The sequence below is a fragment of the Solea senegalensis genome, linkage group LG15, assembly GCF_019176455.1.
Source record: "Solea senegalensis isolate Sse05_10M linkage group LG15, IFAPA_SoseM_1, whole genome shotgun sequence".
In the NCBI taxonomy this organism is placed as follows: Eukaryota; Metazoa; Chordata; class Actinopteri; order Pleuronectiformes; family Soleidae; genus Solea; species Solea senegalensis.
Window position 1 is genome coordinate 17,515,724 of NC_058035.1, and position 13,721 is coordinate 17,529,444.

General features: G+C 40.1%; 1 protein-coding gene across 1 annotated transcript; it reads left to right on the forward strand.

Annotated features, from left to right (window-relative positions):
- Positions 1 to 9,405: 9,405 nt before the first annotated feature.
- LOC122782020 (protein FAM161A-like) lies at positions 9,406 to 12,716 on the forward strand. The gene is made up of 5 exons (XM_044046194.1): positions 9,406 to 9,601; positions 10,093 to 10,370; positions 11,396 to 11,542; positions 11,633 to 12,262; positions 12,300 to 12,716. Exons 1-5 carry the CDS (start codon positions 9,503 to 9,505, stop codon positions 12,412 to 12,414), a joined length of 1,269 nt encoding a protein of 422 aa, XP_043902129.1. The 5' UTR covers positions 9,406 to 9,502; the 3' UTR covers positions 12,415 to 12,716.
- Positions 12,717 to 13,721: the final 1,005 nt, after the last annotated feature.

Genomic DNA, 13,721 nt, shown 5'->3' on the forward strand with positions numbered 1-13,721 from the left:
TCTGAACTTTTGCTGTGCAATAGTCACAATGAGCACTCAAACACACCAAAGCAACAATTAAAAACACACACAAAAACAGACTTTGCACGGGCACTGGACGAGTAAGATTAAATACTGTATTTACTGAGGAATATTTCACATGTTTCAATTTTTCTGTGTCAAATGGTCATTGGTTTTAATAATTTGACATACAATAAGTAAAATAGAGTGTATCTCTGTATATACATATACAACTTTATGGGTTATACAGTACCTGTCGCTATGATGTAAAGATGTTTTATGACACCACAGAGGACCTGCATGATTCCATATTCAAAACTGCTGCTGCATACTTTACCTTTATCTGTGGCCAAACAGGAACTGTGCAGAAACGCAAACGTCTTCTGTTGTAACTGCAAGCATTTGCCTAAACAGAAAGCACAGAAGGAAACAAAGGAAGAAGTTATTATCATCCCTGACCGCTGGATAATTTCATACTAAAAATAACAACTGTGACTTTCACATGGTCTTATTTTGAGTTTAGGGGGAAAACAGGCCGACAGGGTCCAGGGTTAAACACAGTTGAGAATTTTTCTTACACTGTGAGGGCATTTCGTGGATTGAGGTGAATCCGAGATATGTAAACAAATGCTGCACAGAGCAAACATTCTCATGAAACATGGGGAGAGGGAGAAAGCGTGGACACAAATGCTCCTGCTCCCCGACTTGTTTGGAAAATCGACTGCAATGCCTGTAAAAGGGAAGAGGAATCACTTTCTTCCCTCACTGTAAAAGCCAACTACGGTCATGGAGGTCCCCCGCCAAATCAAACAGAGTGACAGAGAAGCCTTTGTCTCACACTATGATCGGTTTGAGCCAAGAGTCAGGACTGCAGCAGAACATATTTACATTTTTCTTCATCAGGAATAAGCTCAGTCAAGGCAGATATCCAGTGAGCTCTTCCTGTACCTGCCTCTGACTCTGCTCCACTAGAGCTCATAATATCTGACATTTTCTTCACAGATTTTTTTTCCTTTAACCTGGCAAAATTTTGCTGTAGGCTTCCTGGAAGGATGCACATCATACTGTAAAATACAAAGGATCGTTGTGGGCTAAGGGGACACAAAACTAATGTTGTGTTTTAATGTGCCCGAATAACATAACATTAGCAATACCTTGCACCAGAGCAGTGGTTCCCAAACCTTTTCTGTTGGGCCCCCCTTTGGAGGAAGAAATTTCCCAGGGGCCCCGTGACATTTTGCTTTAGCGATACAAATAACAATAATATTGCTTTGTGAGAAAGCAATTTTCAAATAAAAATATGCAATGTGCAATTATAACTATAATAGCGTCATTTTTTAAACAATAAATACATTTGGATAACAAAGAATACTTTACAAATATCAATCATTTGCTGTGCAATACAAATGCTGTCCCCTGCCAATGTTTTGAAACACAACACACAGAGAGGTCTTTGGTGGCATTTTCTGGTCTTGGGGTTTGGTTGTCGTGAATCATTGTTCCGTTTGGCTGATGTTGGCTTGTTGTTAGTTGCACAGTTTTCTTTTTGCCCCTCAGAAACTTCTCTATTATCCCAACCTTGTCAACCTTGTCATATATATATATATATATATATATATATATATATATATATATATATATATATATATATATATATATATACTTATATATATACTTATATATATACATATATGTGTATGTATATATATATATATATATATATATATATATATATATATATATATATATATATATATATATGTATATATATATATATATACATATATACATATATACATATATATGTATATACACTGTAGGAATCCAGGGCAGAAACATATTCTCGCCAACCAATTAAAACGATTCACAGTGTTATCTTTGGTCTCAATGTGTTAAAGGCCCACTGCATGTGAGAATTAGCAATATCTAAGGTTGAGACTGCAGATTGTAGCAAAGCAGAGCACTACTCGGCTCGCCCCTCCCTTTCCTGCACCGGTTAAATATAGTGGCCTTCACATACCAGAGAGGATGTTATTCTTCTTCATTTGTGTCGTAAGCCTCCGCCGGGCTGCTGTAGAAACACATCAGCTCAAGATGAAAAAGCAAGGTGAAGTGATTACACTTACACAAACATTCAATTTCTGCCTTTCGGACCTTACTAAATGTTATACACTGGACCTTTAGTAAAATATAAAAATAAAACAATGAGTATCGCAAACAGGATCTCACGAGATGCAGTACAACAACCAGATTTTTTGTTCTCATGCATGTCATTTTTTTGTGTTACTTCTCTATTTGATCACAGTGTTTCCTCACCAGTGTGCGTGTGTGTGAATGAGCTGTCTCTGTCTCTTCCCGTCATGTGTCTGAGGTTTTTTATCACCCATTTTATCAGAGCTCTGACAGTCCAAAAGGCCTTCATCAGTTTCAGGGGAAAGATATAGCGGAAAAGCCTGTAGTACACGTACTTAAAGCTGGGAATAAACCCACTTGAAGTAGGTGGTCTGTTTGAGTCACCGGAACAACTGTTTTCTTGCCACCTACTAGATCGTTGGTGTGAAAGACGTAAATGTAGTTTCTACACAAACTTGGAACGGTTTAAACTTCACAGGTGGTGAAATCGGACATCAAGCTGCGTTACAACAGACGGAATATAGGTTAGCGAAAAACCTGCAACCCACAAACAGGAAGGTGCAGCCTCCCTGCAACTCACACACTTACATTTCCAATCTCCAGCAGAAGAGAAGTCACACTGCAGCTTCATATCATGTTGTTTAGATCTGTGGCTTCATAGTAACTCACTCTGGAAGTGCTTCATTTAATCAATAAAAAGTGAAAAAAAACTACAACGCACTTTCAGAATTTCATTGACTCATGGCACAGCACTTTCCAGTTGGTGGCGTGCTCAGTTTTTGGGCAGAAGACACCACGGAGATGAAGATGGAAACTTGCTTGAGGCGATGAGGAAGTCCAACATTAACCACAAATGCACAAGTCAGCACTCTATACAAGGAAGCACAAATGAGGTTTGATTTCCTGGTGAGAAATTGCAGCAACTGGAATGGCATTTAGTATGAAAATATCTATATGGACTTATGTGTGTATGTCGTTAGTATGACCCAGCCCTGACAGTGTATATACTGTATAAGGCACTAAGTGAACAGTTCATTTGTTGAAGATATCTCAGAACATTTATAAAACTGCAGGTTACTGAGTTTACAGGGATGATTCATCTCATCGGTGGGATTTTCTGAACAAGTGCAATTGCATGGAGGCCCTAAGTTGCAACTTAGAGGTTCATAACTTTTTAAAATATGAACAAATATCTGTTTGTTCATTCAAACGATAATCAAATGAGTTCACACAACACTGAACAGGCCAACTCCCTCCATGTGACTCGCTCTGTGTTTCTCAGCATAGCAGTGTTTTGTTGCCCAATGACATTCCTGCGCTGCACACAGACAGTGATGTGTTATAGCACTCCTGCTGGAGGAAAGGGGGAAGCACACCAGCTACAATCAGCTGACAAAGTGAAAGTCGTGATTTTGGCTACTCACAGATAAATGGAAGTGATTGTGCTCCGTCAGTAAAACTCAACTCAAAACAAACTCTCGCTCGACTTTGTGTTTTCAGTTTGGGTGAGACAGATATACAACACATAACATCTCTGTCGCATCACAGATAGTGGGGACAATAAAGCATTAAAGTGAAGTGAGATGAATTAAGACCAAAGCTGTGTATCTGATACCTTTAAGTCATAAAGTCAGAGCGTTGGTCTAAAGCCGCTGCAGAAGCAAAAGCACGAGCCTCATTGAACATAAAGAGAAGTTGAGAAAAACAATCAAACAAACAAATAAACACTCCATTGCTGAGTAGAGTTGAATGCAGACAATAAACGGTGCAGTATGGTGTACATATACAGTACACAACATGTACAGCACCTTGGAAATTAGAGGGCGATAGAGGTTCTGTACTGGAGCTCGATATGTTATTAGCCAAATCAAACTAAACCAGACCAAGCATGTGTTTGTTTAATGCTTCATACGTTACCATTCTGAAATCTAACAACCAGGCTGTGGCATGGGGTCTCATAGATTTTTTTGTTCCGGACTTATGTTTGTAAATACTTTGCCTCCTCTGCTGCTACGCCCCTGGATGTCTCTGGAGTCCATACCTCCACTGGTCAGAGCTGTTTTTGTGGGAAATGAAGAGGCGGTCGTAATGTTATGTCTGATCAGTGTGGATCCCTCAATATGAGGCACATTTTGAGCCGGTAAACTTGACATACACCCTGATGTTCATTCATGTAAGAGTAGAAAGCAGTGCTGAAGCTGGGATAATGATGTTTTAAATATTGTAACGAATACAAAAATCTGTTAGTGAAAAAGGGAAGTGAAACTTTAGTCAATCATCAGTCGACTGTTGCGACTGGAAATTCTCACCGCTATTATTATCACTTTCTTATGTGAAACCACAAGTTTTGTTTCAACAGGGCTTGTGTTTGTTCTACTAGAACGGTTAAAGAGCATTGTGGGAGATATTGGAAAAAGCCGTTGAAACTGAGGTAAATCTGACATGTTCAATACTTGAGAAGAATTCATGGAATGCATTTAGCATTTAGCATTTTTAATCCCACCTTTAACACCGTCTGTGTTCCTCCGACCTTTCCCCATAAACACGTAGAGAAGAACTGGAAGTATTTCCACCTTGTCATGGATACATTTACATACAGCAGCTCCTCCCCTGTACTGTGTGGAGGTAAAGGTCAGATGCATCATGTATACTCATGTACAGTAAATGACGCTCTGAAAATACTTTAGCACATGGCTCACGTGAACTGCCTGCAGCTACAGACTCTCAATGCAGACACTAAAGTGCAGGAGCAAGTTTAACATCTGTCACACAGACTTCACCCTCACCAGATCCTGTGGCAGAGCTGCCGGAAATGGGAACATGAGAGAATTGTCCGTCGGGCACACACGCACACACATACATGATATTTGTGTGTTTGAAAAAAAGCTATAGCACAGATTCAAGCTTTAGAAGTATATGTAATCTGATCAGATGAAAACAAACAAAAGCAGACAGACAGGGATTGTTTTCCATAACAAAGGGGATGAAAACGCAGGTCGAGAGGCGCCAGTCTTGTAGAAAGTATAAAGGTAAAAAAGTAAAAAGGGATACTTGAGTAAAAGTATGTTACCAAAAAAATTAATTTGGTAGAAGCTAAAGTCACTTTTTATAATATTACTTCTTTTAGAATGTGACATTTACTGTACTTAATAATTTTCTGATATAAAATGCACTGAAGTTGTAGAAGTAAAAGTACTTTAAAAAGTGAGGCATTAGGTTTGAGCCATGGTGGCTCAGCGGTAGGGCGTGTCGTCTTTCAACTGGGAGGTGGTGGGTTCAATGTGTCCTTGAGCAAGACACTTAACCCCATGTTGAAGCGTGTGAATGGCCAAACTATAATGTAAAGCAGCTGATCAAGACTAGAAAAGCATATAAATACAGACCGCTCTTCTTCTGCTTTTATTTGGTAGCAACAAAGATAGTTAGAGGACATGTAGTGGAGTAAAAGTTGCTGGAACTATAAATAAAAAGTACAGCAACATGAATTTGCTGTACTTAGGTACAGTCAAAGTATTTGTACTTTGACTGTATTTAGGTACAGTCAAAGTATTTGTACTTTGACTGTACTTAGGTACAGTCAAAGTATTTGTACTTTGTACACTGAAAAGTGCACGGCCACATTACATACCCATTGATTAACTAAACAAAAACAGGTCGTAAAGTGAAAGATCAGCAGAAGAAGGAGCCTCTCCACACATCCACGACGTCATGTCTCCGACTTTCTCCAATCACGTCCAATCAGGTGTCATCACATGTGAGGTGTTTGAGGTCTGAGGTATGGTGAGGGGGGGGGATTTCCTCATACACTTCTCTGTAAAAAGGATGTGGCTAAAAAAGCACTGCCGTTAAATCGTGTGTACGGAAACACGATGCATGAAGGACCCCGGGGAGGGGAGGGGAGAGAGAGAGAGAGAGAGAGAGAGAGACATACAAGACAACATAACACAATGACAGTAACAATGTCAAAAAGAATATGAATAAGACAAAATCAGCTCTATGTTGTTTATGTTCCTGTGGAGTCTAAAATACACAGGTTATACATTTATTTATTTATTTTCAAATTTCCCACAATTTAAACATTTTAAAAAATGTAATTTGAAATTTAAGGCTGGATTAGTTGGACAGCAGAGCACACGTTCTTGTAAATATGACGACTATATCGGTTGATTCATTTTAATGGATTCTGAATATATCAGTCTTCTTTCATCCACTTCAGTTATGACTATGATGTCATTTCCTGTCTTTACACCGTGTCAGCCTGATGAAGGTCTGTAGTTGTTTAGGTTTTAAATGTTTGCCATGCATTAGCCACACTAGAAAAGTCTCGTTAACTTTCACACAAGTCTACCTTTTATTCTCCCCCCTTCTTTCTGTGTAAAAATTCCTCTCACTTCACTTTAACGCCTTTGAGTTTTTCCACTTATGATCAATTAGCAGCACTCCTTCTCGCTTTTCTTTCTGCCTTCATGTCTAAATCCTTTTTTCTTTTCTTTGCTAATTTGAACTGAGAAATACAAAAAAGAAAGATGCCCTGATGTTCCCTTCAACTTTCACTTTTATGATAAGATCTCAGACTTTATCTTGAATCCAAAGGCCCTCAAACTCAGTATGCAAGTGCCACTGACTGAGAAACCTAGGAAACCATATCAATGTTCCCTGTAGACATCGGGGTGCTTAATAAACACCACTTGTTGCACAGAAAGCAGAACAGAACCATGGCCTTGTGCGGCCACATGCTGCTCTGTGTTGCATGCGACGGCCAAGCTTGTGATAACTGTTTACTCTGCCCCTCTCTGGCCGAACACTGCCACCATTCATCCCACACCAACGCACTGAGGAGCCCAGTGGAAAACTGGACACTTTCACACACACACACACACACAGCAAAGGTACACAAATGTCCCATATATTGTCCACAAAAGGAAGATTGTAAAACAAATATCTATTACCTATTAAGCCCTGGTAACCTGACAAAGGTGCTTTCCCATTTGCCCAGTGCATGCTGAGATATACTCCATCTGTGCAGTGACTTTTCACAGCTGTAATTCAGACCCCACACACACACACACAAACGCTAATTTTGCATTCTTTGTGTGGACACTCATAGACATAATGCATTCTCTAGCCCAGGGGTCTCAAACTGGCGGCCCTCCAATCGATTTCATGTGGCAAGTCATTTCTATATGTTTTTATTTTGAAAAGAATAGATTAATTTTGCATCATAAATAATCTTTTTTTTTATTGTTGCATATTAAAACAAGCGCTTATATTTTTGAAATGATCCAATCCAACTTTATTTGTAAAGCACAAAACAAACACAGTGGACCAAAGCGCTGTACAGAATAATGGATAAAAGACCGAAAAGCTCATATAAAAAAAGTTATTAATACGGCTTTTTTTTTTTTTATTGACTGGCCCCCGACTGACCAGACGAGACTGTCAGTGGCCCACAGGTCATTTGAGTTTGAGACCCCTGCCCTAGCCCCTTACACTCACCCTAACCTAAGAAGGGGGAAAAGAAAAATCACAGTAAATCCACCTTTACTGCTACATTAAAACATTCAAATGTATGTTTAAATTATAATAGCTCAAGGTGATGTTGTTCATGTGAAACATGCTCAGATTGAACGGTTCACATACTTATTAAACCATGATGCCTGGGAGTAGAACTAGGAATAAAATGTACAATAGCACCATCTTGTGGACAGATGTCCAGGTGTGAGCTGAGGACTGGACATCTTTTCATTCAAAGTGAAGAATGTAAATGCATAAGTGTCAGATTCATGTATAATAATTATTATAACAATAGTAATTATCATTATCATTAGTGTTATTCAACATTTTATACCCTATGTCTGAACTAATAAGTACAAATCTAAGGATTTTCCAGTACAAAAATTATGTAATTAATAGATTAAAATGAGGATTTTTACTAATCAACTGCCAGAAATTAGACATAAATTAAACATGAAAAGTGTAATATCATCTTTGTTGTTTAAAAGCCAAAATATTAATAATAATATTATGCCAATCCGATTTTGTCAGTCAGTCAGTCATCATCTACCGCTTTATCCTCCACCAGAGGGTCGCGGGGGGTGCTGTGCCAATCTCAGCTACATCGGGCGATAGGCGGGGTACACCCTGGACAGTTCGCCAGTCCATCGCAGGGCCACACACAGATAGAGACAAACAACCATTCACTCTCACACTCACTCCTACGGTCAATTTAGAGTGTCCAATTTACCTATTCCCCACATTGCATGTTTTTGGACTGTGGGAGGAAGCCGGAGAACCCGGAGAGAACCCACGCACACACGGGGAGAACATGCAAACTCCATGCAGAAAGGCCCTTGTTCCAACCGGGGCTCGAACCCGGGTCTTCTCGCTGCAAGGCGAGAGGGCTAACCACTACACCACCGTGTGGCCCCCAATCCGATTTTGTATAGAATAATATTCTATCATATACATGATATGATTTCAAATCAATATAAATTACGAAACTTAATCCTTTCGCGTTTACCCTTAAGTGTTGATCTAATGTGAACTATAAACCTGAGCAGTCACAAAGTTATTGAATTGATAAGAACGAAACACTATCATTCACTGTATATTTTGTATAAAAGTCAGGACAGCGTAAAGAACTCTCCAAGAGAGATATTGTCTGATGATAGATGGATGGGAGAAGGAATCGGAGAAGACAGAGGACAGATGGGGAGAGGCGTGGCAGCACGAGGTGAAAACTCGGCTGAGAAACCAGAGTAAACAGATTAAAATAGTTGGCTCTGGGAACATTCAATCTCTCCAATCCCCAAAATCTCACAGTTGAACTGAGGCCAGGTTTCATTTCACCTGACCTCAGCCTGCAGGAGCAGAGTTGCTCCATGTCTACCACCGCAGCACAGAGGTCAGCAGTGTTAGTGCTGGACGCTCAGAGGAAATCATGTCAGTATTTTAAGAGGGAGGTGGGGAACTGTGTCAGGAAATAATGTGGGTAAAAAATTCTGTGTCAATTCATTCATTATGTGCATTTTCTTTTGCAAACTGCAACAGGTGCAGGAATACCTGGATCAGAAAGTTAATCTGTAAATTAGATTGGCTCCTTTTGAATCTTGTCTTCAAGTGAAAATCCACTCAACCATATGGACCGTACCACTGACAGCTGTAAAGTTTCAACTCGTGGCGATGATAAGAGGATAAGATTCCCCTCCTCCCCCCTACTGTGCGTTTAAGTGTTTATCTTATTCCAGGCTTGCTTTGCAGGTCAGTGTGCAGACTGAGATGTCAGTAGACCGCAGCTCTGCTCTACTTCCACCTGGTTGTTTAGTTTTTTGTTTGTTTGTTGGTTAATAAGTAAAAGGAGGTGTCAACAATGTACAGATCACCGTCTCTGGAAAACAAGAACTTCATTTCTGTGTGCCGAGAAGAAAGAGACCACTACTTTGTCAGAGATGAGGACTGCCCCAGTGAGGTGAGACTTCAGAGACTCCTCAGTTAATAACATTAATCAGTATTTTAAACTAAAAAACATGCAACATCCATAATTCGGCATGGGGATCTCTATTAGTTTGGATTTCAAGTCAATGCAAGTGATTGTTTAACCTTTGTTACTGGACATGTCAACAGTAATATTATCTATAAACACACACTATCAGACTGTAAACCCCATAATGACCAAAATCCCCCAAACAGACTGCAGACTACAGTGTTACAATTGCATTTGAAACTAAAAATTAAATCACTAATGCCTCTTGAATAAGTTGCAAAATATTCACATAAATCCATATTACTTGGTCTTGTATATTTAAATAAAGTGGATCTACCTTACATGGTAAACAAGGAGCCATTTTTTTGCTCAGTTAAAATACAGTTAACGACTTCATTGTACTCTTTTGGTTTTCTTTTGCGTTTGTGCTCAATGCATCCACCAGATGTCATGACGTTTACAATTTCACATTTCAGGAGTACGACTTGGATTCAGAAGGCAGCGAGGAAGGTAAAGGGGACAGAGGGATTTGCAGCTCCGTGTCCCTGGAGATCCATGGCCTACAGAGGGAGCAGCGGGTCTACTTCTCCAACCAGGAGTACTACAGGAGGCTGGAGGAGCTGAAGAACACCCACCTGAGGAACATGGCTGAGCTGGAGAGGATGTACATCAGCGAGGGCATAGAGTGGCGAGGAGAGGACCATGATGGAGGTCTGGCACGAGGGAGAATCAGAGAAGCCGGACAGTCAATCAGGTTGGACATGTGATTACATTACATTAAATTACCATCATAAAATGTGCAAATTTATGAAGTTGTCTTTATTAAGTGTCTTTTGTATGTTGTAATAAAGAGGTGAGTCATTATAAGTAAATGAAAAAATATTACATTACATTTAAAGGACAACAAGTGCTCACATCAGCTCTGTAAAACATACATATACTGAAATTATAGACAACTGTTGCCATCATGAATTCTACGTGTTGGTTGTATTGATGAAGCTGTTGTGAGTGACTGATTCAGACGTGGACCTAGAGTTTCACAGGTTTGAAGAGTCTTTATTGATAGGGGTGCAGGCAGCGCTCGGAAAAGGAATAAAAAAAACTTAGCGTTCAATTTGACTCAGAATAGTTCTCAGTAGAATTGGCTGAGCTCTACCACGTGGAAGGCAGGATAATCTGGCAGTAAGTGGAGCAGTGGACCAGGCTTACGTTCTAAGTGAAAATGAAGATCAGGTGTGCAGCCCTGCCAGCTGCTCAGCAAACCGCACGGGGTTGTAGTGGAAATTGGGACTGAATGATTTTGAATAAATATCTGATTGCAATTATTTTGACAGGAATTACGATATCAGAGGGTTTGGTCATTTTTACATCGTTATTCTCATTTTCATTAAAAACCATATTTAAAATGATTAGTGTGTGATATTTGTGCAGATCTGTGGGAGAAACAAAGACGTTCCCTTCAGTCTGTAGAATAACATGTACTAGACAATAGGGCAAGACAATAATTCATCTAAAATGATATTTTCACACACATTTTGGCATTAACAAATATTGTGCCTATTTGCTGGAGGCCATATTGGATACAATTTCAATTCATTGTTTAGTTTTTGCAATTTTTAATCCATTGTTGCCACAGATGCAGGTCACATGTGTAATATATTTTTAGATGATAAAAAAATTGTCCTTGTCCACATGAGTAAGGAATAATGGTTGCTTCGTCATTAATGTTGCCCTCATCCTGATAATCTCTCGTCAAATCTGCAATAATTGCCCTTCCAGGACACTCCAGAGGATCAACTCTCAGGAGGAATTGGACTTCCATGAGATGTCAAGTGGATCTGACCAATCAGAGATCTGTGCAGAGGACACCATCGGGGAGCTGGACAATCGATGCAGGACATCTGCCCAGGGTCGATCCTTTGGGAGGTTGGTGAAGTTTAGCAAAAATATAGTTGTTTTTGGAGGGAAGCCCACAAGGAGAAAGTTTCATTGAACCAAACTGCTATTTTCTCCTAGAGCCATCCTGGTGAGGCCGAAGGAAATAGCAATCCAGAAACAGTTTCCATTCCAGCCAAAGACCCCGTGTTCAAAACCCCAGAGACGACTATCCTATCAAACTGGGATCAGAATTCGATCCAGCTTTAAAGTCACAGTGCCCAAACCCTTCCAGATGATGCTGCGAGAGGAGGAGAGGAAGAGGCACAAGGTGCGGACGCGCTCAGAGATCGAGCTGGAGAACGTGCTACTGAGACGTGAGCTGGAGGAACTCCGAGAATGCCAGAAAAAGTTCAGAGCATCACCTGCTCCGGCCCACATTCACCTGCCTCTCTACGAAATCATCAGCCGTCGCACTAATCAGTGGTCAGACCAAAGCAGAAGCAGCGGTGATAAATGTGACCGTCACTCCAAACTCAACCAGGCCTCTGCTGCCATCTTGCCACAGCCTTTCCATTTCCTGGAGAGGGAGAAGAAGAAGAGGGAGGCAAAGATTCTGGCAGAGTTCGGGAACCTTGGTCAGAAAGAGAAGCGGCAGGCCTTTAAGGCTCGGCCCATGCCCAGCACTGTGTATGGTACAAGATGCAAAGCAGGACCCAAGACCACAAACCGCCAGACCCTGTCTCTAACTACATGCACAGAGGAGAGCGAGACCACAGAGGCTGCAAGTGATCCAAACCGGGACCTGGAGCCTTAAATTGCTCCAGTCCAAGTCCAGTGAGATGGTGAAGGAGAAGGAGTGGTCCTACACTGACCCACTGCTCACCTCTGTTTCCATGCAACCCAGAGCCGCTGCTATCTAAGCAGAGGTGAGGGCATCAGCTGCACAGTGTTCAAAAATCAATGAGAGAATAACAGGAGATACAAAGTGCTCTGTTTTGTGTTTTAGAATCTAACTTTGTCATCATGGTTTATTTCTGTATGCTAAACTGTATCAAGCAGCACTATGTGTTTAGGGTACACAGATTTATCCGTTTATATGTCTATTTTGTATGTATGTATGTACAGTTTTGGAGGTTCTTGTAGGTGCTTCTTTTGTTGTGGTCCACCTTATTTTGGTCACAGAAGGGAGACGTTTTCAGAAATAAAATTGTAAAACTCTTCATTCTTTAGCTGATTTGTTTTTTTTCTCAGGAAACATTAGAGATGAAATGCAACGAATTATAAAGACGATCACATAGTGGCCACAAAAGTGTCCATGAAAGACAGTGATGGTTTTGTAACAGCTCAAGGGAGAATCTGTTTGATCCCCACCAATGGGCTGAAATATGTGATAATAACTCTAAATTTACCAACCGATTTCATGTCATGCCAAATATTATAGCAGAAGATTAGATATTATATAGGTATAAGTATATAAGTAATATAAGTACATTCATATAATGTTCCATTATAATAAACTATTGTTAAGCAATCTATTTTTTTTTTTTACAAGTCTCTTTAGGATCTGAAAATGAAATTACATTTATTCAACCTTTTAATATTTAGTGCATTAAATTAATTGACCTCCATCACTTTTGCCTCCATATTTACAAAACAAAGAAAATCAAACAGATTGAGATCAAAAGCATAATAATTATTAATAGTTATACCAACCACTCAAGTAAACACTAGATCCCAGAATATCTTCCCAACACAAATTAACTCTGAACAATCTCATCACATTGCCAATCCGGTCTACACCATCATAGTTAATAATCCCCTCAGTTCACAGACAATTTACATGAAAGCCATGAACAGACCTGCATATCACAAATGTTATTAAACTAATATAGTTTATACATACCAATGGCGTCCACCTATGCATTGACACACACACACGTCTCCAGCTTGACTCTCTGGCAGACAAAAGGGCCTCACTAATCAAAGCTTCCTCGGGTGATCTCGATAGCCCCTGATTCTGCCCTTCTGTGCAACATAAACTAGTCTAACACAAGGCCACAAGGTGTCAGCAAAGCTTTGTGTTTCTTCTCACTGACACACACACACACTGTTACTGCCAGGCCTATGGGGGAAAACCTGATCGCAACATGAATAGTGAGTCTGCCTCTTCCCAACTCCCACGAAACCACCAACAACAAGTGAAACAAACCATTTTAAAGGTTTATTA